This window comes from Carassius gibelio, chromosome A5 (genome assembly GCF_023724105.1).
Source record: "Carassius gibelio isolate Cgi1373 ecotype wild population from Czech Republic chromosome A5, carGib1.2-hapl.c, whole genome shotgun sequence".
Classification (NCBI taxonomy): Eukaryota; Metazoa; Chordata; class Actinopteri; order Cypriniformes; family Cyprinidae; genus Carassius; species Carassius gibelio.
In genome coordinates, this window is record NC_068375.1 from 899,637 (window position 1) to 927,455 (window position 27,819).

Genomic DNA, 27,819 nt, shown 5'->3' on the forward strand with positions numbered 1-27,819 from the left:
TATGTGTGTGAGAGTAGAAATGTTGGTATGTGTAAGGAAAATGTAAGTGTGTGAAAGCAAGAATATAAGAATATGAAAGGAGAATGTAAATGTGTGAAAGCAAGAATATATGTATGTGAAAGGAGAATGTATGTGTGTGTGTCAGAATATATATATATATATATATATATATATATATATATATATATATATATATATATATATATATATATATATATATATATATTAGGGGTGTAATGATATGCGTTCGGTATTGAACCGTTCGGTACGAGGCTTTCGGTTCGTTGCGCGGTACGCATTATGTACCGAACGGTTCGTTGGACTAATTAATTATATTTGAAAAAAAAAGAAAGTGAAATATAATGATATGTTTTCAACAAGGTAGCCCAATAACCCAAACGATGTAACAGGCAACGCCCCTGACACCCCCGAAGAAGAAAAAAACACCAACTTATATGTTTATGTTAGGCTACTCAGTCAGGCGCTCGCTCACTCAGTACGTGCTGAGTGAGCAAGCAGTTCATGCACGGTATGCGGTGGCCAATGCGTTTAACAGACCAGAAATAGAAGATCCTCCAATAACCAACAGGTCTGGTGTTTGGGTGCACTTTGGATTCCCTGTAAGCTATAATGGTGATGGCAAGAGAGTGGTGGACAAAAAAAAACAACGGTATGTCGCATCTACATGAAAATAGGGTACACCAGCGGGAATAAAAAAAAAAAAAAAAAAACACCAGCGGGAATACTTAAAACATGTCAACTCATTTATGCCGACATCAACTTAGTGTGTCAGTATCTGGGAAAAGACGAAAAAAAGGAGAAACATACACGCAACAAACCATCCTCGCAGCATTTAGACAGACATTTCCAATGGATTCAAACAGGGCAAAAGACATCACCGCAGCGATTGGTAGGCTTCATTTACATTATAGCCGCGGATATGAGACCTTACTATTTACCATTAATTCTGTCATCACCATTATAGCTTACAGGGAATACAAAGTGCACCCAAACACCAAACCTGTTGGTTATTGGAGGATCTTCTATTTCTGGTCTGTTAAATGCATTAGACATTTTGCAACAAGCCTTCAGCGCATGCTGAGTGAGCGAGCGCCTTAGGGGCCGTTCACATATCGCGCCTAAAAACTTGTGGAAAACGCTATGCGCGTCTTTCTCCTCCTTTCCAAAGGACTCGGGCAGTTGCACCCCTGAGGCATCTGCCTTTGCTAAGCAACCATGACGTGCTCTCTCCATGAAGACGCGGAAATTTCAGCAAAGGATAATTTATTTCAAAATTGCATATACAACTATGATCAGCTGTTCCTTCATCTTGGCTGAGCTTTCAATGTTGTTACGGGAAACGATGAAGCTGATTGGTTAGTTCTTGTCACATGACCCGTGGTGCGCTTGTGGCATTCTGAAAAGTTGAGATGTTTTTAATTTTGCTGTATCTAAAACGTACCGAACCGTACCGAACCGAACCGTGACATCAGTGTATCCTATCGAACCGAACTGTGAATTTTGTGAACCGTTACACCCCTAATATATATACACACACACACACACACACACACACACACACATATGTATATATATATATATATATATATATATATATATACACACACATATAAAATGATATTTTTTGTTCAGTTATGTAATGAAAAATTACCTTAATTTTTTTTGTATGTAATTTTTGTTTCTTCAAAATTACCAGAAACACTGGTCCCCTCTTGGTCAGTGTAGAGTAACAGTCTCCTCATAGTAACATTGATGTGTATGTGTGTGTGTGTGTGTCTGTGTTAAATTTATTATTATTATTGTTCTACTGTATTAATGTTTTTTCCCTTTTAATTAGGCCCTTTATTTAATTGCAACAAACGGCACTCCAGAGCTACAAAATCCTGAGCGGCTATCCTCAGTGTTTCGTGACTTCCTGAAAGGCTGTCTGGAGATGGATGTAGAACGAAGAGGGTCAGCTAAAGAATTGTTGCAGGTAACAACAAACTATGTCTGAGACATCTGTATTACCTTAAACTCAAATAATTATAAATTGAACTCATGTTTCATGACATACATCCGACAGGAACAGCGGCAGGTTCTATGCTACATTTTCACAGTCTACAGTTCTTCACGCTGCTCTGTATTATCACTTAAATAGATTATAAAAAAATACTTGTTCCTCTAACCCTATCATGCACACAACAACTTCAGGTGACTAAAAAACTAAAAACACCAAAAATGACTGCCAAAGTTATAATATAAGGTTTCTGAATTTTTAGCATTCTAGATTATTTAGTATTGTTTTTGTGTGTGTTGCCCAAAAACTCCCTGTATGTGTGTATTAAAATGTACATTCATTTGTTGTGCTTCACACAATAGCCAGCAGATGGAACAGCATTATGTAGCTCAAAACACAGGAGCTAGGCCAGATAAAACTTTTCTTGTCAACTTCAACCTGGCAGTGGTTTGTCTTAAATCAGTCTTCAATTTTTCCTTGGGTTATAGGTTGTTGAGAATATCTATACCAGAATAACTAGCATTCTTTAACATTGTTCGACTGCATGTTTATTCCAAGAAAACTTAAAATATCCACAAGTATAAAATAATAATTGAAACAAACATTTATTAATGCTGACATTGGAAAATACATTTACATGTGGCTGCTAATTTTAATGCAGTGTATCATTATTTTATATCATTATTTGATGTGCTTTGTAAAAACACAATTGCTCCCTTCAGGTATTCATGAGATAATAGTCAGGCAAAGTACCTATTACAACCCTTTACAACAAATATGCTATTGTATAATGTACTACAATACTGGGGTAAAAATACCTGCCACCATTTGCACTGAGTATAAATAGCATCTAATTACTTTTACACTTATTGCAAGCAAAGAAAATATTACTTTATTTATTCTACATTATAAATGTAATCTGATAATATATTTTGCACATAGTGTAACTAGAAACTATTGCTATTTGCTCTTAGTATAAATAGCGTCTGACGCTAAGAAAATATGCCATTTTGACTAAACTTATCAAAGATAATGTTTAACTTTGTGTCATCCTAAACCCCAGATAAACAGAATCCTGGGTTATCTGTAATCACGTTTCACATTGCTAATTCTATACCTGGAAAAAAGTACAAGAGAAAGAAAACAAGGAGCTTGTAGATGCTAACAGATTAAACCATAGAAGACTGCCAGGAGGATGAGAGTGAGCGTAGGTTACATTGAAAGATGACATGTGGAGGGCTAAGTGATTTGTCAGGGACCATGCTAAGGTTAAGAGTGAGTAGGAAGTGATCCGGGGTGTGCAGTTGGTTGCCTGATTTGTGAGTAGCAGTAGTTGACACTCGGTTGAGATCAAAAGAGGCAAGCAGAGTGTGGAATTCTGCAAATACAGGTTTATCTAGGTGGATGTTGAAGTCTTCAAGCATATCCAGGGGAGTACCATCCTCAGGAAAGGTTGAGAGCAGCACATCTAATGGTGCTTTTCCACTACACAGTACCAGCTCACCTCGACTCGACTCACCTTTGTTTGGTTTTCCACTGTGTAAAAGTTGTACCTGTACCTGCTTCCAGGTACTTTTTTCATATCACCTCCAGCGAGGCTCTGAGTGAGCTGAGGCGAAAGTAAAATGTGATGTGAAAACATGGCAGACTGCTGATTGGTCAGAGAGAATCATCACTATTCACTGCGTCATCATTGCACACGACAGACGGAGTATCCTGAATAACCCTGCCGGCAGTGTTTTGTTTTGCTGCCCTCTGCCTCTCCAGAAACAATGTTTTTTGTCTTGCTATGAGAAACAGCCACATCTCGAGGATCAAAAGCAGCATACTCTCGATTTCCTCCTTTGTCCTGTGTGTGTGTGGGTAGTGGGTGTGTGTCGTGTAGAAGATTATGCACAGCAGTTTCCTGTGACATTGCTATGACGACCAGGTACTATTGTGGAGGTACTATCTGCAATGGAAAAAAGAGTGAAAAGCGAGCCAAGATGAGGCAAGTCGAGTCAAGTTGAGCTGGTACTGGTAATGGAAAAGCATCATAATTCATCCAAAAAGTTACCTAGTGGTCCTGGTGCTCGATTAAAAAACTACAAAATGGATTTTAAGAGGGTAGGTACCAGTAATTGAATGAGATTCAAAAGAGCTGTTGAAACTAGAGCTGTAGTCAAGTCCAGCTTTGTCGAGTCCAAGTCAAGTCCAAGTCCAGGACTAGTCGAGACCGAGTCAAGACAGAGTCCAAAGAGGTTCGAGTCCAAGTCAAGTCCAAGTCCAAAGGTTTTGAGAGTCCAAATAAAAGAAAAAAGGATCCTCTTCAAGACCAAATACTTAATTACTGATTATGTGTGTGATGCGAGAGACAGCATATCTCCTATTCTAAGAAAATAATTTTACATTATTATTTGTAATGATCAAAAACCACTGTATGCAGTAACAACTCTGTAGGACAGGGGTCTCCAAACTAGATCCTGGAGGGCCAATGCCCTGGAAAGTTTATCTCCAACTTTTTAGCTCTTTATGTACTTTATTTACATTTTATTTACTTTATAATGCTGCTGTTGCTGACATTATGTCTGTGGTCAAAAATTAAAATGACTGATGACCAGTGTTGGGGCTAGTTACTCAAAAAAGTAATATATTACATATTACATATTACTCTCAAAAATAGTAATGCCTTACTTTACTTTATTACTCCCTGGAGAAAGTAACTAGTTATATTACTAGTTATATTACTAGTTACATCTTTTTTTCTTAATTACTCTATGATTGCCTGAGATGCATCAGATGGAGGGAGAACATACAAAGGAGGAGTGTTCTTTAAGGGTCTTTATCAGTGGCGGCTCCTGCCAATTCTCTCAGGGGGGGGCAAATGTTTGCTCTATTAATGAGGATAGGTCACCCATTCAATTGATAAATTAACGGGTAGTTAAAGATGTAAAGGGAACCGAACTACTATAGTATTAATTAAAAATAAACTGACATTAGGAATCAAACTCTTGCACTCCTTATTTTTCTATATCCGTGTTAACACTATTCAGCAGCATATGAAGACTAACACCAGGATGTGGTTTTTCCAAAAAATACTTTTTACTTTTCGATTTCAGTATAATAAGAAATAATTGAAGTCACATGAATCACTGTTTACACAACTCACTTATATTACTGCTCGTCAGTACACCTGTTCTCTAATCAGCGGTTAATTCTATCAGGTGCGTGATTTCACATAGAACAGCTGTTACTACACAGAGCCGTTATTAACTGAGAAGATGCGCAAATCCACGTTCATTTTCAGCGTTTATTGGCACGGTTGTATGAACATATGGTTCACGCACCTGATGGAATAAACCGCTGATTAGAGATCCGGCTTTACTGAGATGTGCATTAACGAGCGGCCGATCGTGATCGGAGCACCCCTACAAAATAATTACTGAATCTCCACCCGTCGAAACTAGCTTTCTGTTGCTGGGAACCTTCCTCTGAAAAAGAGCTTGCCATTGTTGACGCTTCCATTTTTCCCCATCTGTCTGAGCGTGCCGCTCTGCTGCCGGCTGTCGACCAATCAGTGATAGTAAATGATACCTCGTGCCAAACCCAGACCAATCACTGTTCCATTCACGCCCTCCTTCCCTTCCCTTCTGTTCTCTGTGTTGTGTGCCTTGTGTGTGATGAAGGTGCTACTGGCAAATGTAACGCAAGTAACTAGCTCGGGAAAACTGTAATAATATTACCATTTTCAGACGAGTAATGCCTTACACTACTAGTTACTGAAAAAAGTAATATTATTACAGTAACGCGTTACTTTGTAACGCGTTACACCCAACACTGCTGATGACTGATGGCACAGAATAAACACACACACTCAAAGCTCGGGATATGACACATGCGCACGGTTAAGGCTTGAAGGGATATGTATGGCTCTACTGGGCATGCACGCATAAATACAGCTTATTTTTTGTCATACTGTACTAGGGCTTGCATAGACTAGTTCGGCGCTGTCTGAAATAATTGACTAATCCAGCATGCATTAACCATAATGCATGCAAAGTGTTTGCAACATTGTATGGTGTTGCCTCTCCGTGCATCTCTCAGAAATCAGAGCTTTGCAAGAGTAATTTCACCTATAATAATACATCATGCATGTTTTAATATTTGTATGTATTTAAAAGGCAAATGAATGAATAAGCACAGTGAACTCACCAATCAAACAGCTGCGTTGCACGTCTCAGTCTCTAATAAACCAAATCAGTTCTCTTTCAAGAATAGGCTAAAAATCAACTTCGATACCGATACATTTTTGCATCTTTACCTTTTGCTGGTTTGCGCGGCACACACCCATTTGTTTAGTGAAGTTCACGAAACATTATAGACTCGCTTAAAGAGTTCTGCATAATGAAAATGTGTGCATTGAATTGATTCAGTCGTTTGTCATGACATTTCTCAGCTTCATGATAAATATTATTTTACAAATTACAAATTATTTTATTTTAAATAAACATAGTTTTTTAGTAAAAAAACAACATACTTGTTCAGTGATTACGGGAAAAAAAAATATAAAAAGAGATAAAAAAGTCATAACAGTCGTATCAAGTAACTGTACGACAAATGCAGATACGAAACATTTTGTGAATTTACAGATACAAATACTGGCTGTTATATGAACATTTTAATATTTAATGTTTTTAAAATGTACATATGTAATTGTTGCATAAGGCTATGTATTAATAAGCATTTATTGATTTAAAAAAAAAAAACTATTTATTGTTTTGTGTTTTTGTTTTTCATTTACAATACCATGAACCACAAGTAGTCGAGTAACTCGAGTATAAAAAAAAAAATTGACTAGTAGAAATCACTAGCATTGCAACCCCTATACTGTACAACATTAATTAGCATTACTTTATTGTAAATGGTAAGTTTAAGGTTGTCTAGGTGTAGATGGAAATAAGACATGATCTAAAATCTTTTATTAAGGAAATTAAATTAGACACATCTAAACTTTTCAGAATACAGCAAGTGCACCGCTGCTCATGCACATCCTTTTTCCTAACAATTCAAAGCTAAGCCAAGATGAAGAAACAGCTGATCATAGCTGTACAAGTATAGCCATTTTTAAAATGATTTTATCAGCAGAGCTACTGCAAGGGATTTTTAATGCTGGAAATCCATTTATACTTTGCTGAAACTTCTGCGTCTTCATGGAGAGCAGGTCATGGTTGCCCAGCAACAGCAGACGCCACTGGAGCGCAGGCGTAGATCGCAGGCTACAGAGTGCTCTGGAAAAAAGGAGAAAGTGGCACTCGTAGCATTTGTTTTTTTGTTTTTTTTTTTGCTGGACTTGGTCGAGACCAAGGAGAAAATTTGGCGAATCCAATGGCCAAGTCCGAGTGCAAACACCACGAGTCCGAGACAAGTCTGAGATCATCGAAAAAAGTCCGGATTCGAGTCCAAGACCGGACTCTAGTTGATACCCAAAGATGGTTAAGGATAAAATTTCCAATCATTCCAGATAAGCAGACCAGTACTTCCACCTCTTCCAGTCAAACAGGGGGAGTGGGAAAATGAGAAATTATTGGAGAGTGCAGCAGGTGTATCAGTGTCCTCTGGTTTGATCCAGGTCTCTGTCAGGGCCATGAGATTTAGCTTTGAATGACTAATAATAGAAGTAATGAAATCAGCTTTGTTTACAGCAGACTGGCAATTCCAGAGACAAACAGAAAACGAATGTAGTGTATTAGCAGACATAGGCAAAGTGTGTTAGGATTGTGCTGCCTACAGTTTGTGATAGTAGGGATTTGGAAATACTAAAAATAAAACAGAAGTAAAACAAGTATTAGGGAAAATGATTAATCAAAATAATACTTGTATCCATTGCCGTTATCCCTGCGTGGTGGAGTTGCACGGTAGAGTCGATGGTCTTTACACTCTTCGGTCTTTACACGAGGAGGGCTTAACAGGAGGGCTGCCACGGTACACTAACTTTTTTTATACCCGTCAGACTAAACAGAAATTAACTTCAGCTGAACTGACTTCACTGTTTATCACAACGAATGTTTAAGCAAGAGCACAACATTGACAAGGTATGCGATAGAGTACGAGACCAAACTCGTCTCAACACAGTAAACAAACAAGCATTTCCTAGCAACGACAACTGCACTAAACACTAATGAGAAAAGAAATAAATACACTTAAGATCTGCTTTTAACTTCCACTGATTAACTGCTTCTCTCAAAGAGTATTTCTTTACACTGTCTTTGCTAGCGCTTGAAATACTTTACTGTTTATCACAACAGTATCAGCAAGCACATGATACTGACAAGGTAGATAGATAGAGTACGAGACCAAATGCAGCAAGTCTTCAGATTAAGTTACAAAACTTGAGTAATCTAACAAATAAATGTGAAGTGAAATACTTTTTAAATTTTATCTTCCCAGCCCTGCTTGTAGCATTAGGCAGTACCAGCAATCCAATTAGTTTGCACAGGTAGTCCAGCTCCAACAGGATGGCACATCCATACATGCAGTTTCAAAGACATTTGGACAAACTCCACATGCTACCCAACAGTACCCTTAATGCTATTAGGGTCCAGGATTAAAAACCTCAGAGCTACTGTCAGGCCTTAGGCTGGTGCAGTGGGCCTTGGGTTCCTCCTGGTACATGGTAATGCCCAGCGTCATGTGGCCAGAGTGTATAGGCAGCTTCTGGATGATGAAGTTATTGATGCCACTGATGGGCTGTCACACTGCCCAGACCTGAATAAAATCAAGAACTTCTGGGACATTATGCATCTGAGCATCCGAATCCGCTAAGTAGCACAACAGACTTTCTATGAGTTCACTGATGTCCTGCAGGACTTGCAGGACATCTCCCACCATCTCATAAGGAGCATATTCAGACGTTGTCAGGAGTGCATACAGGTGCGTGGAGGCAATAACCCAATGGGTGTCAAACTTAGTTCCTGTAGGGCCATGGCCCCCCTGCAGGTTTAGTTCCACCCTGCTGCAACACACATACCATGTCGTTTTCAAATAAGCCTGAAGGACTAGATCAGGTGCATTTATTTAGGGTTGAATCTAAATTCTGCAGGGTTGTGGCCCTCCAGGAATAGGAGTTTGACACCCCGTCATACACAGTTCTGACTAACATTTTGAGTCGCAATGATGAATTTCATGCAGGTTGGATCATCCTGTAATTTTATTTATTCATTTATTTATTTATTTGTTCGTTGTGATGTTTTAATTCAGCCCTCAAAAAGTTACCTAAATTCACTACTTTAGACTTATGTGCCCTCCAGAAGCTTGGGTTCTGCAAGTGAATGGTGCATTGTAGTCCCATCCTGAAGAGGCAGAAAATCACTTTCACAGACTTTTTCCTTAAATGTTCCCTATGGAATTACCTGCCCAATTCAATCAGAGGAGCTGAATCTATAGCCATCTTCAAGAAACGATTAGTTAGTTAGTAAATTCACACTATTAGAAGTGTTGGGCCTTAAGAAATGGTGCGGAAAAGAGTGAATATACAAGTCAACTCAAGTCAAGTCACCTTTATTGATATAGTGCTTTATTCAATACAGATTGTGTAAGAATCAGAAAGAGCTTTAATGCGAAGTGTGCTTATATGCACATGAAATTTGCCTTGGTGACAGAAGCTTCAGACTGGTTGACAAGTGACAAAAAAACAGATAACAAAATAAAAATAAGTGAGTGAAAATAAATATGTAAAAAACAATATACAATAAAAAAGAGGTACATTATATGTATATTACATATGTGCTATAGACAAATTATGCAAAGAGAATGTGGATAGATGTAATATATATTAAATTAATAACAAACATTTAATAAATATAAGTATAGATAGTTGGGCAATTCACATGTTTTATTGCACAGTGGGGAGAACATTTAACTGTTCATGAGGTAGATGGCCTGAGGGAAGAATCTTTTCCCATGTCTTGCTGTTCTGGTGCTCAGTGCTCTGTACCGCCAGCCAGATGGCAACAGTTCAAAGAGGAAGTGTGCTGGGTTCGAGGTACTGAAGGCAAGGGGTGCAATCCAGTGATGAGGTGGAGTGGACAGCATTCCGATGACAAGAAACAAACACAAGGAAGGCAGAACATGAGACACGGAATGACTAACAACGCTCTGAAAAACACAAGACGTTAGACAGGGCAATATATAGGGAAGGGTAATGAGTTGCAGCTGGTGCTGATGAACAATTAGCGGAGATGCCCACATGAAACAATCAGTGCTGACGCAAAACACACATACTCCACCCACATAGTGCAAAACCCGAGATCACGGTTTATCAACCGTGACAGGTACAAGAGTGATTTTGCCAGCTCTGGATGAGTGCAGTTCTTGGAGAGTGGGGAGGATGGTGCTAGTGATTCGCTCAGCAGTCTGGAATCTGATCCTCCCACTTCAGGTCCTGAGAAATTGTTCTGCCCAGGAATCTGAAAGACTCCACTGTAGTGTCAGGGGTCAGTAGAGGTGCAGTCATTGATGTACAGGAGAAGAGCAGTGAAGAGAGCACAGATCCCTGAGGAGCGCCAGTGCTGATTTTGCGGCTGTTGCATGTGAAATGACCAATTCTCACTAGCTATTGTCTCTCAGTCAGAAAGCTGCCGATCCACTAACAGATGGAGCTAGGAACAGAGAGCTGGGTTAGTTTGGTCTGGAGGAGTGTTGGGATGATGGTGTTGATGGCTGAACTGAAGTCCACAAACAAGATATTTGTACAAGTCCCTGATTTGTCCAGATTTTGCAGGATGTAGTGCAGTCCCATGTTGACTGTGTCATTCACTGGCCTGTTTGCTCAGTAAGCAAACTGCAGGGGGTCCAGTACGTGTCCAGTGATGTCCTTCAGATAAGCTGACGCAAGTCTTTCAAATTATGTCATGACCTCAGACATTAAAGCAACAGGTTTGTAGTTATTAAGTCCTGTGATTTTGGGTTACTTTGGGAGGTGGGATGATGGTGGAGTGTTTTAAGCAGCCAGGCCCAGATGACTTCGCACAGCCCCAGTGATCTGTTCAAGGTCTATGAAAAGATGTGGGCCAGCTGGTCAGCACAGGTTTTTAGGCAGGTTGGTGTGACACATCTGGGCCTGGTGCTTCTCTTCTGTTTCTTGAAGACCTGACGCACATAATCTTCACTGATCTGAAGTGCAGGAGTTGGGGAGAAGGGAGAGCTGATGGTGTTGACGGCTGTGTGGAGAGATGGTCAGAGCGGGTGTGGGGTGTAAGACCAGGAGTTTCAAATCTACTGTAAAACTTATTCAGGTCGTCATTAAGTTGTTGATTCACTTCAGTGCTGGGGGGTGGTGTCTTGTAGTTTGTAAGGTCTTTCAGACCTTTCCACACTGAAGCAGGGTCGATGGTTGAAAATTAGCTTTTTAGCATAGCTCCTCTTTGCCAATCTAATGCAAGCTTTCTGAGTTGTGCTTTGCTCAAGGGCCCTTCAGCCAAGGTTATTGAGGATAGAAGAGAGCACTGTTCATTCACTCCTCCCACCTACAACTCCAGCCAACACTGAGACTTAAATCTGTGACTTACAGGTTACAAGTCTGACTGTCTAACCATTAGGCCACAGCTCTGCCCAAGGCTTAACAGGCTTAGAAGATTTAAATTTTTGCCTGTATGGTGAAAGATGTTGAACCAGGCAGTGGTCAAAGAGTCCTAAAGCTGCTCTGTGGACGGAGTGATATGCATTCTTTAGTGTGGTATAACAGGGCTCAAAAATACTTTTATGAAAAAATTTAATTGATGATTTTCTACAACACACTAAACTTTCATTTAAAGCAATGGAGGTTGTCTCTAGGTGCAGATAAATAAATAATAATAAAAATAAATTTTTAGTCTTTAAATAGCTGAAACATATTTTGAGTAGGCCTATTTCACAGAAAAGGTCTCTAATTTTGACATGTATTGCATTCTCAGTGTAATATTTAGTCCACTGAAAGCAATTTGTAATGAACCCCAGTGCAGTTTATTGAAAAGGTGAAATCCAAATTACAAACAAAGATCTGACTTGGCCAGACACGATTTGACTTGGCATGAATAGAAATATAAACTTACCAATAGAGGATTACTGGAACTGAGACAATGGCAACATGAGAGCTACTTATACCAAACAATACAGGTCACATGACAATCCAACCAATGAGAAACAAGACACATGACAGAGACAACCAATCACAACATGGAGCAGTGGCATACTGTAGAACAGTGGAGGACCTGGGCCATAGAGCAGTGGTAAAGCTGGTGGAGTAGGGATCCAAGGCGGAGCAGAAGGACACCAAGACGCATCTTAAAACCAGCACTGCAGAGCAGATGGGTCCGAACGTCCCCACAGAGGAGCCAATGAGCACCAGGGTGAAGCTGATGGGGCTTGAGACCACCAAGATGGCTCAGACAGAACTAGAGCAAAAGGCACAGAGATGTTTACAACAGCCTCAATGGCCATAACAAATAATTCACAAGCCGGCTCCTTGGCCATGGCTGGACTGGCAGAAAGTTTACAAATGGCCACCTTGGCCATGGCTGAACAGGCAAAGAATTCATGGATGGCCTGCTTGGCAGTGACGGGACAGAATGTGAGTTCTTAGATGACCTTGCTGGCTATAAATGGAGGTTCTGCAATGGAACCAGCCACCTCTGGAGTTTCTGCAGCAGAAGCCACCACCTCTGGGGTAGACTCATGGTAATAAGAGGTCTCTGAGGCAGACTCATGGACAAGAGAGGCCTCTGGGGCATACTCGCTAACATTGTGCAGTCCAGAAACACAAAATGCTGATAGAAGGACTTCCACTGGGCCTGAGCGTGTCAAGGCTGTGAGTCTGGGGACCGTAGAGACTACTGGGTTTATATATATATATATATATATATATATATATATATATATATATATATATGTATGTATGTATGTATGTATGTATAATTATTTTTTATTTGTTTTATTATTATTATTATTATTTTTAATTCAAATTATTAAATGGATGCCACTTTGGGACAAAAGCCCTCCATATACCAACACTAAGCCTACGCGATACCTTATTTTCAACTTTTTGACTATTTCTTGATTTTGATTAAAAAAAAAAAATTTCTGGTGTGATTTGAATTTTTAAATGGGAGAAAAAAGTTGTCAAAAGGAACCCTGGTCGAATGCGTCAAAAGTAGTAAGACACACTTTTCCATCTGCAGTATTGAATCTGTCAACTGAAGATCATATTTTGTAATGTTGACTATCCCAATAACATGTTGGTGTAAACAGCCTCTGCCAACGTGGTGGGCTATTTACACTTAGTGAAATGCTGAGCGATCTCGTGTGGCAGTGCTATGGATATACTGCGTTTCTTTAATCAAAAACCACCAAAGTTTGCAAGAGAGTGCAGCAGCAATTTAACTTTAGGCGAAAGCCCTGGGTGTCGCAGTTCACAAGACGATGATTCAACTACTGACAGTGCAGAGGTCAGCTGTTCCAGTTGCCAAGGCCTCAAGCAAGGGTTGTCAAAGGTGGCAGCACCAGGGGATCTCGGAGTTGAGAAACCCAACCAAGTAATCTTAAAAAAAACTGTCGTGCACGTGTTTTCTCAGGCAAAAAAAAAAAAAAAAAAAAATACTTTTAACAGCTCCAGGTATAGAAGCAGAGATAGGCTGGAATACTCTATTCATGCAGATGCTGCATTCTGCTACCCATGCAGAACGTTTTGAGTGCCCTCCTCTGGCACAGACACCACATTTATGATTATTGTATTTAGTTAGTGGAAGCATGCAGTGGAAACTGGGAAAGGACTTATTAAACATTCAGCGTCAAAAGAACACCAGACCTGTGAAGCTATGTGGAGGGATAAGGAGAGACAGATTGAGACCAGTAAAGAAATCACAACTTTAAATAATGCAGAACATTTGGAACGCAACAGATACTATTTGTCATCAGTAATCAATATCGTTGAGTTCCTTGCAGTGAACCACCTACCTTTTAGAGGTGACCGTGATGCTTTTGATTGTATGGCTGAAGATGAATGCAGATTATTTTTGTCCTTATTTGAATATACTTTGTGAAAAGATGCTGTGTTGGCCTAGATAGCTCAGACTATCCCACACAATGCTAGGTATACTAGCCATGACATTAAAAACAGTTTGATAGAGTACTTTGGTCACGGAGCACATAGTGAAAGAGGTTGGCGAGTCATTTTATACAATAAAAGTGGATGGGACTTGAGACCCGGCAGGAAGAGAGAATATTTTGATAGTTGTGCGTTTTTGTGATTGAATGAGCCAACTGAACGTCTTCTGACAGTTGCCACCACTGACCAGGGAGACGCAGGGGGGGTTGGGATGGATGGACAATGAAAAAAGTTCTACAACACTTTCAGAAACCTCTCGAAGCAATGCCAAGTGTGATGACTACGCTCGAACATGCTTTGACCTTTGGTACAAGCACGGCACTCTGTGGGAACTCTTTTTCCACATTAAAGAACATCCTTACAGAGCATCACCTTAGCATGCTTCATCAACGAAAGGCCAATTTAATTAAGTTGGCATTTGAAAAGGACCTAACCAAAAAGTTCAGTGAGGAGAGGAAGGACATTGTATTAAGACGATTCCACTCTGTCGCACAATGTCGACTACCGCTCTACTAATGTGATGAGTTGCCTAAGCCTATTTTATTTTAAGCAGGTCATTCAAGTCATTCATTCAAATGATTCGTTCAAACAGATGATTTGTCAAGAATGAGACAGTTGTCTATGAATGGGTCATTGAATCTTTGAATCAATCAATTCATTCAAAACACTGAATCATTCAGTAAGGAAAACATGGTTGAGTTGCATTGAGACTGACCCGTTATGATTCTGATGTGATCTTTGAACTATTTTTGCTGCTGAAACAACAGTCAATATTGCATCTTAAATGTAAGTCACTTAATATAATTACATTATGCATTTTCGGTGGCCATTGAGACTAAAGGATGCAGAATCATTATCGCTTTTTGGTGGTTGTTATTGGCGTTTTAATCAGGCTAGGCTACTTCTCCGGTCACGGAAATTCTCTTTCACTTGGCCTGTTAAAAAATCCACTTGTCCTTGATAAGCGGACAAGCACTGCTGTTGAGCCCTGCGATGTGTGTTTAGACTGCTTCGTTGTATTGCGTCAATGGAGAGGTACGTCAGTTCTTCCTAGTTTTTTGTGAATTTAATTCATAATTAATGATATTATGCATTGCATTGAGGTTGATCTCATTTGTGCCCCCCTGAAAAAATAAAATGCCCATCTATGAATTTGTGTCTGGCGCCGAGTCTGTCTGCACATTTTGTAAGTTTCTCTTATCCCTTCAGACTTTTATTTGAACATAAGTGCACTGCGAAGTGGACATCCCTGGATATTCTGTCATGATTCCGAAGTGAACGTAGGCCTATATGTTCCATTCAAAGTGCATTGAAGTCTGCGAGACGTGAATTTAAATTGTATTTATTTATAGAGGATGTCAGGCGTGTCCATGTGTGAAGACGTTGTGCAGCATAAATCTTTGAATAAAGGTTCTGAAGTGAAGTAAACTTCAACAGATTTCATCTGCACAGAGGAGAATAGGGAACATGTCAATGGGAACACAGTCCATAAACGGAGCTCACTTCTGATGAGCTGGTTATCTGAATCTGGTGCATTAACAAAAAGAGACGTGCAAACTATGAAGAGCTGGGGGGCACAATGACTGGAATTGAGAACCGCTGCATTACTTGAATTCCTTATATGTAGTTTACGCAGCTTGGCTCTAAGAAATAGAGACCAACTCACGGGGTCATGTTAAATAAAATCCATCAAGTCCTGTCCCAATAAAAACGTAACCAGTGGTGGAAAGAGTACTGCAAATTTTTACTTAAAGGGTTAGTTCATAGAAAAATGAAAGTTATGTCATTAATGACTCACCCTCATGTTATCTGGCTCATTATTAATGCTTATTGGAGACATGAACCATTTAAAACTATTCAGTTCGATTTGGTGAACTGGTTCAAGAAGATTCGGTTACATCGAGTGTTTCGTTGGTTCTCTTCAGAAGAGAAGACAATGCTGAATGAAATCGTAGTTTTTGCTAATTTTGGAACAAAATTATTTTCGATGCTTCAAAAAATTCTAACTGACCCTGTGATGTCAAATGGACCACTTTGAAGATGTTCTTATTACCTTTCTGGACATGGACAGTATACCATACACACACCTTCAATGGAGGGACAGAAAGCTCTCAGACTAAATCTAAAATATCTTAAACTGTGTTCCAAAGATGAACGGAGGTATTACGGGTTTTGAACGACATGAGCGTGAGTCATTAATGACATAATTTTAATTTTTTGGGGAACTATCCCTTTAAGTACAAGTACTGTTACACTGATGAAATAATACTCAATTACAAGGGACCCACTCTATATTAAGTGGTCTTAACTACTATGTACTTACATTTTAATTAATAATTTAGTACAATGTACTTATTGTGTACATACATGTTTTTACATTGTACTTATATTAAAACAAACTACATGTAATTACATCTGTATTTCATTTCTGTAATTACATTTATAATTACACTGTTGACCCATACTTTACACCTTAACCCACCCTTAAACTTACCCATACCTCCAACCCTCTCCCTAACCTTACCCCTATCCCACCTCAATAGCAGCAAAAGTGTTTTACAATACAATATGAACACAATAAGTACATTGTACTTATTTTTGTATGTAAGTACATAGTAGTTAAGGCCACCTAATATAAAGTGGGACCAAACAATGTACTTATTGTGTTCATATTGTATTGTAAGGTGTAAAGTATGGGTCAACAGTGTAATTATGAATGCAATTACAGAAATTAAATACAGATGTAATTACATGTAGTTTTTTTTTATATAAGTAGAATGTAAAAACATGTATGTACACAATAAGTACATTGTACTAAATTATTAATAAAAATGTAAGTACATAGTAGTTAAGGCCACTTAATATAAAGTGGGTCCTTTTTTATGTAAGTACATAGTAGTTAAGGCCACCTAATATAAAGTGGGACCAAATATTCACTTAATCTTTCATTTTTGGCCAACTTTTTGCTATAGATGACACAGCCTTTATAATTTCTTCAACAAAAACATGCATATCACAACCCTTACAAAAATAAACCATGGTTTTATAATAGTGAAACTGCTTAATTTCCTTTTGCATTATTTCTGAATGCTTGAGACTATAAAATAAATTAGAGTCATAATTAAGTTATAGCCACGGGTAAATGTCGAGAGCTACAATTGTAATTTGTAATTCATACAATTTATTTATTTACTTTTTTATTTGATTAAAGTTTTATTTTCACTGCATAGTAGGTGTTTTTTTTTTTTTTCATCATATTTGAGGAAGGTGGGCACAGGAATACAATCCTGCTTAGGGGCACCCATTTGGCCAGCAGCTGCCCTTTTACTATGCAGGCAATATAGGTCCTGTAATTATATTGCATAGAAGAAATGTTATGCATAGTATAACACATAATATACACATGGATAATGTAACAAATTACAAATAAGGACATTACACAGATGTTATGTATAATGAATTAAGGAAACACACAGTCTACCCAGACTGAAAAAAAAATGTAGTCTGGAAATGCGAGGAAGATTGTAATGGCAATGCAAAACCTTAATGTTTAAAGGAATGTTGAGATAAAAATTTATATAAAAATGAAAGTTTCCTAAATGTATTATTTCTCTTTACAGCATTCGTTCCTGAAGATTGCCAAGCCCCTTTCCAGCTTGACTCCACTGATTGTAGCTGCCAAGGAAGCCATCAAGAATAGCAGCCGTTAAGATCATCCCCTTACCCACACACACAAGCATACACATCCACCCAGACACACATACACAGAGCGCAAGTACACCGTGTTTACGTGTGATGGCACAATTACACAATATCTGAATCTGGACAAAAACACATGCATTGCCCTTATAAGGGTGATTGACAGCTGTTCAAGGCCTTTGAGGTGGGATTGGCCCTGGTCCTTGCCCTCAAACATGTATATGGAACTGCCACACTAGTCCATCAGTGTGTGTCCACCTCTAAACATCTGGAAAGGGGATAGAAAAACTGAAAAAACAACTCCTGTGTTCATTCTCTCTGGAATCAAAGATGATGTGTATTACAGTAGACCTCAAGAATTATCAAGTTTATTCTCTTATTTAATATATTATGAACTGTCTTGTATCACGAGCAACATTCTTTGGGTTTTACAGGGTTTTTCCTGTGCCTGAAGATGTGTACCTCCAATTCTCGGGATCTCCTCAAGACATCTGCACGACCGCAGATATTCACAGCAGTCATTTTCTTTCTACACTGTGTGCAAAGTCAGAGAGCATGGTATGCTAGAGAGAGAGAGAGAGAGAGAGAGAGAGAGAGAGAAAGGCTACATGTGCAACTTTTTGAGCAATTTTGCCAGGCAATTTTTTTGAGCAATGTTGATTGGGCACTTTCCCATTGAAAATGGGTAACCAATTTCAATCTGGATACTTTTGATCGGTCATAGCCCTGTGTCTCACCTGGTTGCCCGTTGATCGCAACATTGCTCAAAAAGTTGCCCTGTGTATCATTAGTCGGAGAGAGAGAGAGAGAAGATATATATATATATAGTTTTAGTACCTAGTTTTTGTTTGTTTGTTTTCTTAGACTGATATAGTAATATTCTCATTTATTATTGTTTTATTGCTGTATTACAGTATGTATTTATACACATAGATAGATAGATAGATAGATAGATAGATAGATAGATAGATAGATAGATAGATAGATGTTCTTGACGTTTCAAAAGATTTACTCGCAAACATTTGATTACAAAAGTCACTTTTCTAATGTGTTATACAGATATTATCATTTGAAAGCATAATGCATCCTGAATTTGCACACAAAAAAACACCTCTCTCTCTCTCCCTCTTACTCTCTCAGAATGGATTTGCAGACTGTGTTTTCATGTGCAATGTCTTTGCCATAAGCATGAAAACCACAACACATACGTACTCTATACTATGCATTTTAAAAGCAAATGAAAAATGTTGAAAACCAAGCCATAAGGAGCCAAATGTAGAGTGGGCTAATGAACCACTTCCAGTGCATTATGGAGTAGGAAAACCCTGCTGAGGTTTTGACATCTGCTCATCACACACCATCAGAGAACATTGCATAAACCTATTTGATCTTTCAGAGTGCAGTGTTTGGCTAAAATATGTGCATAATGAAGGGCCATTCACATAAGACTTGCTACTGTTTTTTCATTGCTAACCTATGTGCACATTTACATTATTTGGCAGATTCTTTGGTCCAAAGCTACTTAAAAATTAGGAATATACCAAGCGATTTATAAAGAGCCAAATAAACACAATAAGTGCTCATAATACAAAGTTGCAGATATTGTTTAGAATAGTATAAGCTAAGTAGGAAAGGTTTTGGAAAATATTAATCCCACATTGGTGTCAACCTTTGCCCTTGTGTCCTAAGACAAATGTTTTTTTTAAAGCACAAAGCTATAAGCAATTGCACAGACAATGCAGACTTAATCATTTAGCAGACACTTTTATCCAAAGCAACTTACAAATGAGGGCAATAGAAGCAATCAAAACTAACAAAAGGGCAATAATATGCAATTTTTGTGACAAGTCTCAGTTAGACTTATTCAGTAAACGATGTAAGTTTTTAATTATTATTTTTTCAATAATAATAAATAAAAAGAAAAATGAGCAGATACAGTAGAAAAGAATAGGAAATGCTAAGGTTAGGGGATCTATTTTAAATAAAACTAAAACAAGTCAAAAGAATAGAAAAATAATATAAAATGCTAGTGCTAAAGTGTCATAGTTTCATAATAAATAAAATAAAACAACAGAGCAAGAAAAGAATAGAGAATGTTAGTATTAGAGGCACTTTTTATAATGAAAATGAGTAGTAATAATAGAAAAAGAATAGAGAGTGCTATTTTCAGATCTCTCATTTTATTTTTATTTTAAAGAAGACGAGTAGTAAGAATAGAGATAGAACAGAGTGCAACTGTTAGAAGCTCAAGTCTTGTTGTTGTTGTTTTCCTTAGAAAACTTAGTGAGTGTTAGTGAAAATTGATGAACATAGGTGTGACATGTTGTTTTCGGCTCGTTAAAAGACAAATGTTGCAGCCGCATTCTGGATGAGTTATAGACACTGAGTTACATTTTATAAATGCTTACACATAGCCAGCTAATTGGAATAATAATGTCCAGGTTAATGGCAGATATTTGAAGGTAACTCTATCACCCCCTAGAGAACTGAGTTCTAAAAGTCACAGTAACAATCGTGCATTCACAGTGTGTTGGCCAAACATTAACATCATTGTTTGCATATTTGCTCAGAATGTTTTTGACTAAAACATTCCATTCCTTTCCATTCCACTGCACTCTCCCTGGTTGCATTTGAACAGTAGTTTGTAACTTGTGTGAATGGTCCCTAAGAGAACAGTCTGTAAATCCAAACCCCCACCCACTTGTTGGCACTTAGTTTCAACACTTTCCAGTTTCGAACAAACATCACTAGGGGTGCTATTTCTGATGCCATATTTAACAGCTGTCACAAGTTAAAAGTGTTTGATTTTTGCTGAGGTTAACTCTCAATTGGTTTAACAATATATATTTATACATACAGGAGTAGAAGTACTGAGTGTATACCCTTGTAAAGGATGTAGGTGTCTAATAGATTGTCAACTTTATATCTTTCTTTACAAATGAGTGTTTGTGTGAGACTTGTGCTATGTATGTGCGTAGATATGATAAGCTCAGCCTGCTTTTAGACTCTCAAATCACTGTGAAATTTCAGGATACTACACCTAGACTATTCCACCGTAGACAGATGGGTACTAGAGTAGATATAGTAGTTAGCAACAACCATAGACATCTAAAGGCATGAATAGCAATATCTAAATAGTGCTACTGCTTTCCAACAGTGAGTATCAAAACAGGTAAAGGGGAGTGTTATTTTATCATAAGAGCCAGTTTTATGCATGACATAACTAAATTACTTTCTTTTGATAAGTTAGCATTACAAAAATTTGAGGATGATATTTAATGTACATTATTAAACATTGTTTATTTTATATTTTTATTTTTGAAAACCTTATGACAGTAATATTCAGGCTTCTCTTTGATATGCGTTTGTGAATATTGGGCTCCCTAGATCCAAGAAATACAAGATCAAATCTATGATGGACACAGTAGTGTAAATTCAACAGATAGCAGTGGCTTATGCATGTAACAGAGACTAGCACCATTAACCAGGCTAACATGGCCATCATAATTACTCACTACGTGACCAATACTGCAGCCTACCCACATGTACTGGAGCAGATGTTAGGAGGAACACACTCTTACACACAATGCAAATTTATTTATACACTGTAGCCCTTGGACTCGGATCGGATCCAATGTGGACTAGGAGCACATTAAAATGTTAACAAATTTGAAAAGCACCACAGTCATGGCAAGCACAAAGACTCACTCCAGGATTCCTCTTGTCACTTGTAAACTGCCCATTTCTTCTGAATGTGTGGACCCTGGTAATTGTGCTGTAACAAAATCTCTCTATTGGTTTCTAATATGGGAAAGAAACAAAACTGACCATCCTTACCAACACAAATGTTTTCTTTTTAATTTATTATAATTATGACTTTTGAGAACTGTGCATGGCTGTGTCTTGAGTGTAAAACAAACAAAACAAAAAGCTACAGTTTTGGAACTGAACTGAAAAATATATACTGTATTTTTCGGACTATAAGTCGCTCCTAAGTATAAGTCGCATCAGTCCAAAAATACGTCATGACGAGGAAAAAAACATGTATAAGTCGCACTGGACTATAAGTCGCATTTATTTAGAACCAAAAACCAAGAGAAAACATTACCGTCTCTAGCCCTCTCGCAGCTGTAGACGGTAATGTTTTTCCTTGGTTCATTTCTCTTGGTTCATGTCAAATAAATTTTTATAAATAAGTCGCACCTGACTATAAGTCGCAGGACCAGCCAAACTATGAAAAAAGTGCGACTTATAGTCCGGAAAATACGGTATATATATATATATATATATATATATATATATATATATATATATATATATATATATATATATATATATGGAAAATCCAGCACCGAATCCTATTTTTTAACACTGCTTAGCCCAAGGGAATGCATCTAAAGAAAGAAAGAAAGAAAGAAAGAAAGAAAGAAAGAAAGAGAGAAAGAAAGAAAAACCTGCTGAGAGTACTTCTTGGCAACATTAAGTAATTAGTCAAAATATTTAATCAACTTTTGTAATGTTCTGGGGATGTGGAAACCTGGAAATGATGGGCATTTAATTATGTGGAAATCTGCAAATCTGCTGCACATGCAAATTCTATACAGGCCTGTCTGTCTGGTGATCACAGTTGTATATGCAAAGAAATCGCACTTAGAGTTGTGAGCCTATGGGTGTAGAACAATGGTTTTCAACCTTGTAGGAGTCCACAAGCCCTTCTATTTTGAGGGCTACAAATACGAATGAAACAGCAGTGTAATGTAACGAAGTAATGACACTTAGTTACAATACTTAAGTATTTCTTTGGGATAATCTGTACTTTGCATGTGTTTTTACATTTCTGTCGATTTTCACATTTACTTTACTACATTTCCTAATTAAAATGCACACTTTTACTCCGATACATTTCCCCATAGCATATTCATTACTGACTACAAAATATAGAAAAAAAGAAAGCAGGTTTGATGAATCAGTGGTCTTGCAAGTTAGTCTTCTTAAAAACACATTTGTTAATGTGTAAACCAGTGCTTGCACAACAGCAGAAGATTTCTTTTTCCACTCAATTGAAGTCTGGGATGTGTGACAGAGTATAATGTCTGCGGGAATATGGTAAGTGCTGTTTTAATGATGTGCGATCTGACATTATTCATAATACCACAACAACACTGATCAAAACTACTGATCTACATAACTACAGGTTCAGTGTTTAAAACCTTTTGAATCATAAAAATTAAAGACATTCTAAAATTTAGGCAGCTAAAATGCCACTCTACAGTAACAGGCCAACCAGGTTGTGCTTTTTAACGCTCCCGCATCTGCAAAGTGCAATTGCAGCTTGACCACTTAGTGGTGCTTTACCACAAGTTATCAAACAAACGCAGCAAAGCTAATTTTTCGCAAATAGCCATCAGCTTTTGACAGCTTTTTTCTTTACATTGGAGGGCTGCAGTCAGGGAAAATTAAAAAGAAAAACACAGTAGTTAAAATATTTAATATTCACAGATATAATTTTGTAGCCCTACTTATAAATTTATGCGCATTTCTTAGAACGTATTCAAGCAGAATGAATGTCAAGCCTATGAACCTGTGCTTATATTTTATCTTAGCTACACAGCATTACACCATATTTTAGATTTAAAATATTTAACAGATGTGCAGTATTAATTATATAATATGAATTATGTGCTTTATTATTCTACAGAAATAGTGGTTTACTTTGCATCAGAGCATTAAAAGTGGTAGCCTATTGTAACAATGTTGTGTAGGAAGGATGACGGCAGGGTCAGCTGTTACTACTGACTGCTTTTATTTCAACAAAAAATGATACAAAAAAAGGGCATGGAAAATAATAATCAGCAACACAAATACCGTGGTCCAGGAGTGTAGCAGCCTGCAGTCCTTCTCTCTCCCCCGCTCTTGTTTCTTCTGGTGTTTTATACTCTCCACACCATTTACTGCAACAAGAGACACGTGTGACAACTTCAGGGCACTCTCTGAAAAAGTTTCAAATTTTGCATATGCAAATTTTTGCAGTATTTTACAACCTAATTATTTGTACAAAAATTTTAATAATAATAATTTTAATTTTATTTAACTTAACCTGCTTTGTATCTTTATTATTTAATGCAAAATAAATTTATTAAAACAAGTTTATGAGAGTCATGCATCCATTTAATCTTGATCAAGAACAAATAATGATCAATGATTTGAAGCGGAATCAGCTGTTAGATCATTTTAAAAGTCAAATAGTCTTCAATGTATAGGTTATAACTGCATCTGTCTCGGTTGTATACTCATGAAGATTTATTTTTAATGCGGATCCCATTCTGTAACCTAAAAGAAATGTGCTGTGACGGTTGGGTTTGGGAAAACACAAGGAGAGGGTAGGATCCAATTGCAAGTATGGGTTTTATTTACAGAAGGGTAAAAATACAAAATAAACAGTCATGAGAGACAAACCAAACAAAAGAGGGAGGAACTCGGAGGAACAAGAAGGTAAAGGGAAACTCGGGAGACGAGCACAACTCACACATAGGGTAAGGACTCCATACAGATGACAGAGAAAGACAGCTATACATAGGGAGACTAATGACAGAGGATTGTCAGCACCTGTGCGATTCTAATTGGAGTGCAATTACTGTGAAGACAGAACCAGACTAGAGGAATTAAAGTGCCTATGGTGAAGTGCCTAAGGAGAAGTGAGCTCACTAGGGAACACCCAGGAAAACAGAGACTGACAGCGTGACATTACCCCCTCCCCTACGGAGCAGCTCCCAGATGCTCCACCTGAAACCCCGGAAAACCCAACAGAAAAAGAGGTAGGAGGGAGGTGAAGCAGCGGCGGACTAGGGGGAGGGACGGAGGGTCAGAAAACAGGGACAGGAGAACCAGAAGCATGGACAGACAGAGACAAACAACCAGGTGGAATGGAGAGACAAAGACAGGACAACCAGGTAAAGTGGAAAAAACAGAGACGGAACAACCAGATGGGATGGAAAGGCAGAGACAGGAAGGTGTAACACAAAACAAGGAGTCCAGGAGGGTGGTGGACCGGCGGAGGGAAAAAGGGGAGGGACGGAGGGCCAGGTCCAAAGGAGGAAAATAGACAAACAAATGCAAACAAAAACATGGGTAGTTGAGGACATTAGGTGATGCCCACCCGGGCGGAACAGAGGGCCATCACACCCATGTGGTCAAGGCAGAAGCCCCCCAGGGCGGAGCGGAAGACCACCATGTCCTCGCAGTCAAGGCCAGAGTCCCCCAGGGCGGAGCGGAAGACCACCATGTCCTCGCAGTCAAGGCCAGAGTCCCCCAGGGCGGAGCGGAAGACCACCACGTCCTCGCAGTCAAGGCCAGAGTCCCCCAGGGCGGAGCGGAAGACCACCACATTCTTGTGGCCGACCCCATGGGAGGACGATGATCACCGGTGACTTGACTCAGTCCTCGAAGATCACCGGTGACTAGCCTTGTCTCTGGAGAGTTCATAGGAACCTGACTCGACTCTGAAAGGTCAATAGTGACAAGCCCTGACTCTGGAAGGCCATCGGTAACTAGCCCTGACTCTGGAAAGCCATCTGTGACTAGCCCTGACTCTGGAAGGTCATCAGTGACTAACCCTGACTCTGGAAAGCCATCTGTGACTAACCCTAGCTCTGGAAGGTCGACGGTGACTAACCCGGACTCTGGAGGGTCCCCGAACACCTGACTCGACTCTGGAGGGTTAACCGGGAACTGACTAACTCTGAACAGTCAACTGTTGACAGTCTGACTGCCTGTGGAGACGTGAGACACCTCTGCTTCGGGCACTGCCTCTGGAACTGCATCGGGCCCCGCCTCGGCTTCTCGAACAGCATCGAGCGCCTCCTCGGGAATGACCTCGGGCACCGCCTCAGCCTCTCGAACAGCATCGAGCGCCTCCTCGGGAATGACCTCGGGCACCGCCTCGGCCTCGGGAACTGCATCGGGCACCGCCTCGGGAACTGCATCGGGCACCGCCTCGGCATCTCGAACAGCATCGTGCACCGCCTCGGCATCTCGAACAGCATCGTGCACCGCCTCGGCATCTCGAACAGCATCGTGCACCGCCTCGGCATCTCGAACAGCATCGTGCACCGCCTCGGCATCTCGAACAGCATCGGGCACTGCCTCGGGAACGTCCTCCTGGACGGCAGCGGCCCGCTCGGGAACATTCTCCGGACCTTGAGGAACGGCAGGCGCCTGTCTCCTCCTCCGTCCTTTATGATGGCGAGTCGGTGGCACCTTATCAGTTGACTCAGGCGTTGAATTGGCCATCTTGTGCTGTGGTGCTAGGCTGGCGGCCATCATGGGTTGTGGCGCTGGACTGGCGGCCATCTTGTGCTGTGGCGCTGGGTCGGCGGCCATCTTGTGCTGTGGCGCTGGGTCGGCGGCCATCTTGTGCTGTGGCGCTGGGTCGGCGGCCATCTTGTGCTGTGGCGCTGGGTCGGCGGCCATCTTGTGCAGCGGCGCTGGGTCGGCGGCCATCTTGTGCAGCGGCGCTGGGTCGGCGGCCATCTTGTGCAGCGGCGCTGGGTCGGCGGCCATCTTGTGCAGCGGCGCTGGGTCGGCGGCCATCTTGTGCAGCGGCGCAGGACTGGCGGCCATCTTGTACTGAGGCGCTGGACTGGCGGCCATCTTGTACTGAGGCGCTGGACTGGCAGCCAACTTGTACTGTGGCGCTGGACTGGTGGCCATCTTGTACTGTGGCGCTGGACTGGCGGCCATCTTGTACTGTGGCGCTGGACTGGCGGCCATCTTGTAATCTTGTACTGTGGCGCTGGACTGGCGGCCATCTTGTACTGTGGCGCTGGACTGGCGGCCATTTTGTGCCGATGCACAGGACTTCCACTGCGCTGGCTCGGACGATCTGCATTTCCCCTCTCCTCTCGGGACATACTGGGGAACTGGCAGCCCCCAACCGAATCCCGGGTCGACGGGCGCCCACAGTGGAGATCGCTGCCGGACCTCCTCCCGACTGTTTGTTCCGGAGCGACCTCCCCTGGTTCCCCGGAACACCACTAGGCGAGAGCCCTCGAAGCCACCTTTCTCCCGCTTGCTGGCTGGGGAGAACATGGCAGCAGACATACCACTGGATCCTTGTGGATGGAGTCCTTCTGTGACGGTTGGGTTTGGGAAAACACAAGGAGAGGGTAGGATCCAATTGCAAGTATGGGTTTTATTTACAGAAGGGTAAAAATACAAAATAAACAGTCATGAGAGACAAACCAAACAAAAGAGGGAACCGGATGAAACGGATAGGAAACTCGGAGGAACAAGAAGGTAAAGGGAAACTCGGGAGACGAGCACAACTCACACATAGGGTAAGGACTCCATACAGATGACAGAGAAAGACAGCTATACATAGGGAGACTAATGACAGAGGATTGTCAGCACCTGTGCGATTCTAATTGGAGTGCAATTACTGTGAAGACAGAACCAGACTAGAGGAATTAAAGTGCCTAAGGAGAAGTGAGCTCACTAGGGAACACCCAGGAAAACAGAGACTGACAGTGTGACATGTGCTCTATTACTATTCATATTAAAGTGTTTGTGCTGAAAATTATTAATGTGCATGCATGAAAGGGTGGCGCCATCGTGATCAATAGATTTTTTTTTCCCTATAATGAAATAACTTAAAATTAGGGTGCCTCACATATATCTACAGAAAGCTTGAAATGTCTACTTTTAAATTAACCAATTCAAAACGAAGACAAATGAAGAGTTTGGTTCCAAAATGCAATAAATCCATTTTGATCAATTTTAGTAAAAATTAGTTTTCTTTTCCAAGAATATGGCAAGATGAAAACCACTATTTTCTGTTTTAAACCTTCACATAGCATCTTTAAGTTATTATAACATTACAATTTTAAATCCAGGTTTTGATTTACAAAGATTTATTATACTTTTTTTTTCTCAAAATGCATTAAGTCCATGGTACTTTTTTTTTTCTTTTTCTCAAAATGCAATA

The 27,819-nt window shown here is 39.8% G+C and overlaps 1 protein-coding gene across 3 annotated transcripts in view; it reads left to right on the plus strand.

The window, feature by feature from the left end:
- Positions 1-21,723, plus strand: part of LOC127988382 (serine/threonine-protein kinase PAK 3) — a 286,343-nt gene extending 264,620 nt beyond the window's left edge. For all 3 annotated transcript variants that reach the window (XM_052591128.1, XM_052591145.1, XM_052591137.1), the window contains 2 exons: positions 1,859-1,996; positions 17,759-21,723. In XM_052591128.1, coding sequence (XP_052447088.1) covers positions 1,859-1,996; positions 17,759-17,848 — 228 coding nt within the window. In that variant the 3' untranslated portion in view covers positions 17,849-21,723. The remainder of the gene's footprint in view (positions 1-1,858; positions 1,997-17,758) is intronic.
- Positions 21,724-27,819: the final 6,096 nt, after the last annotated feature.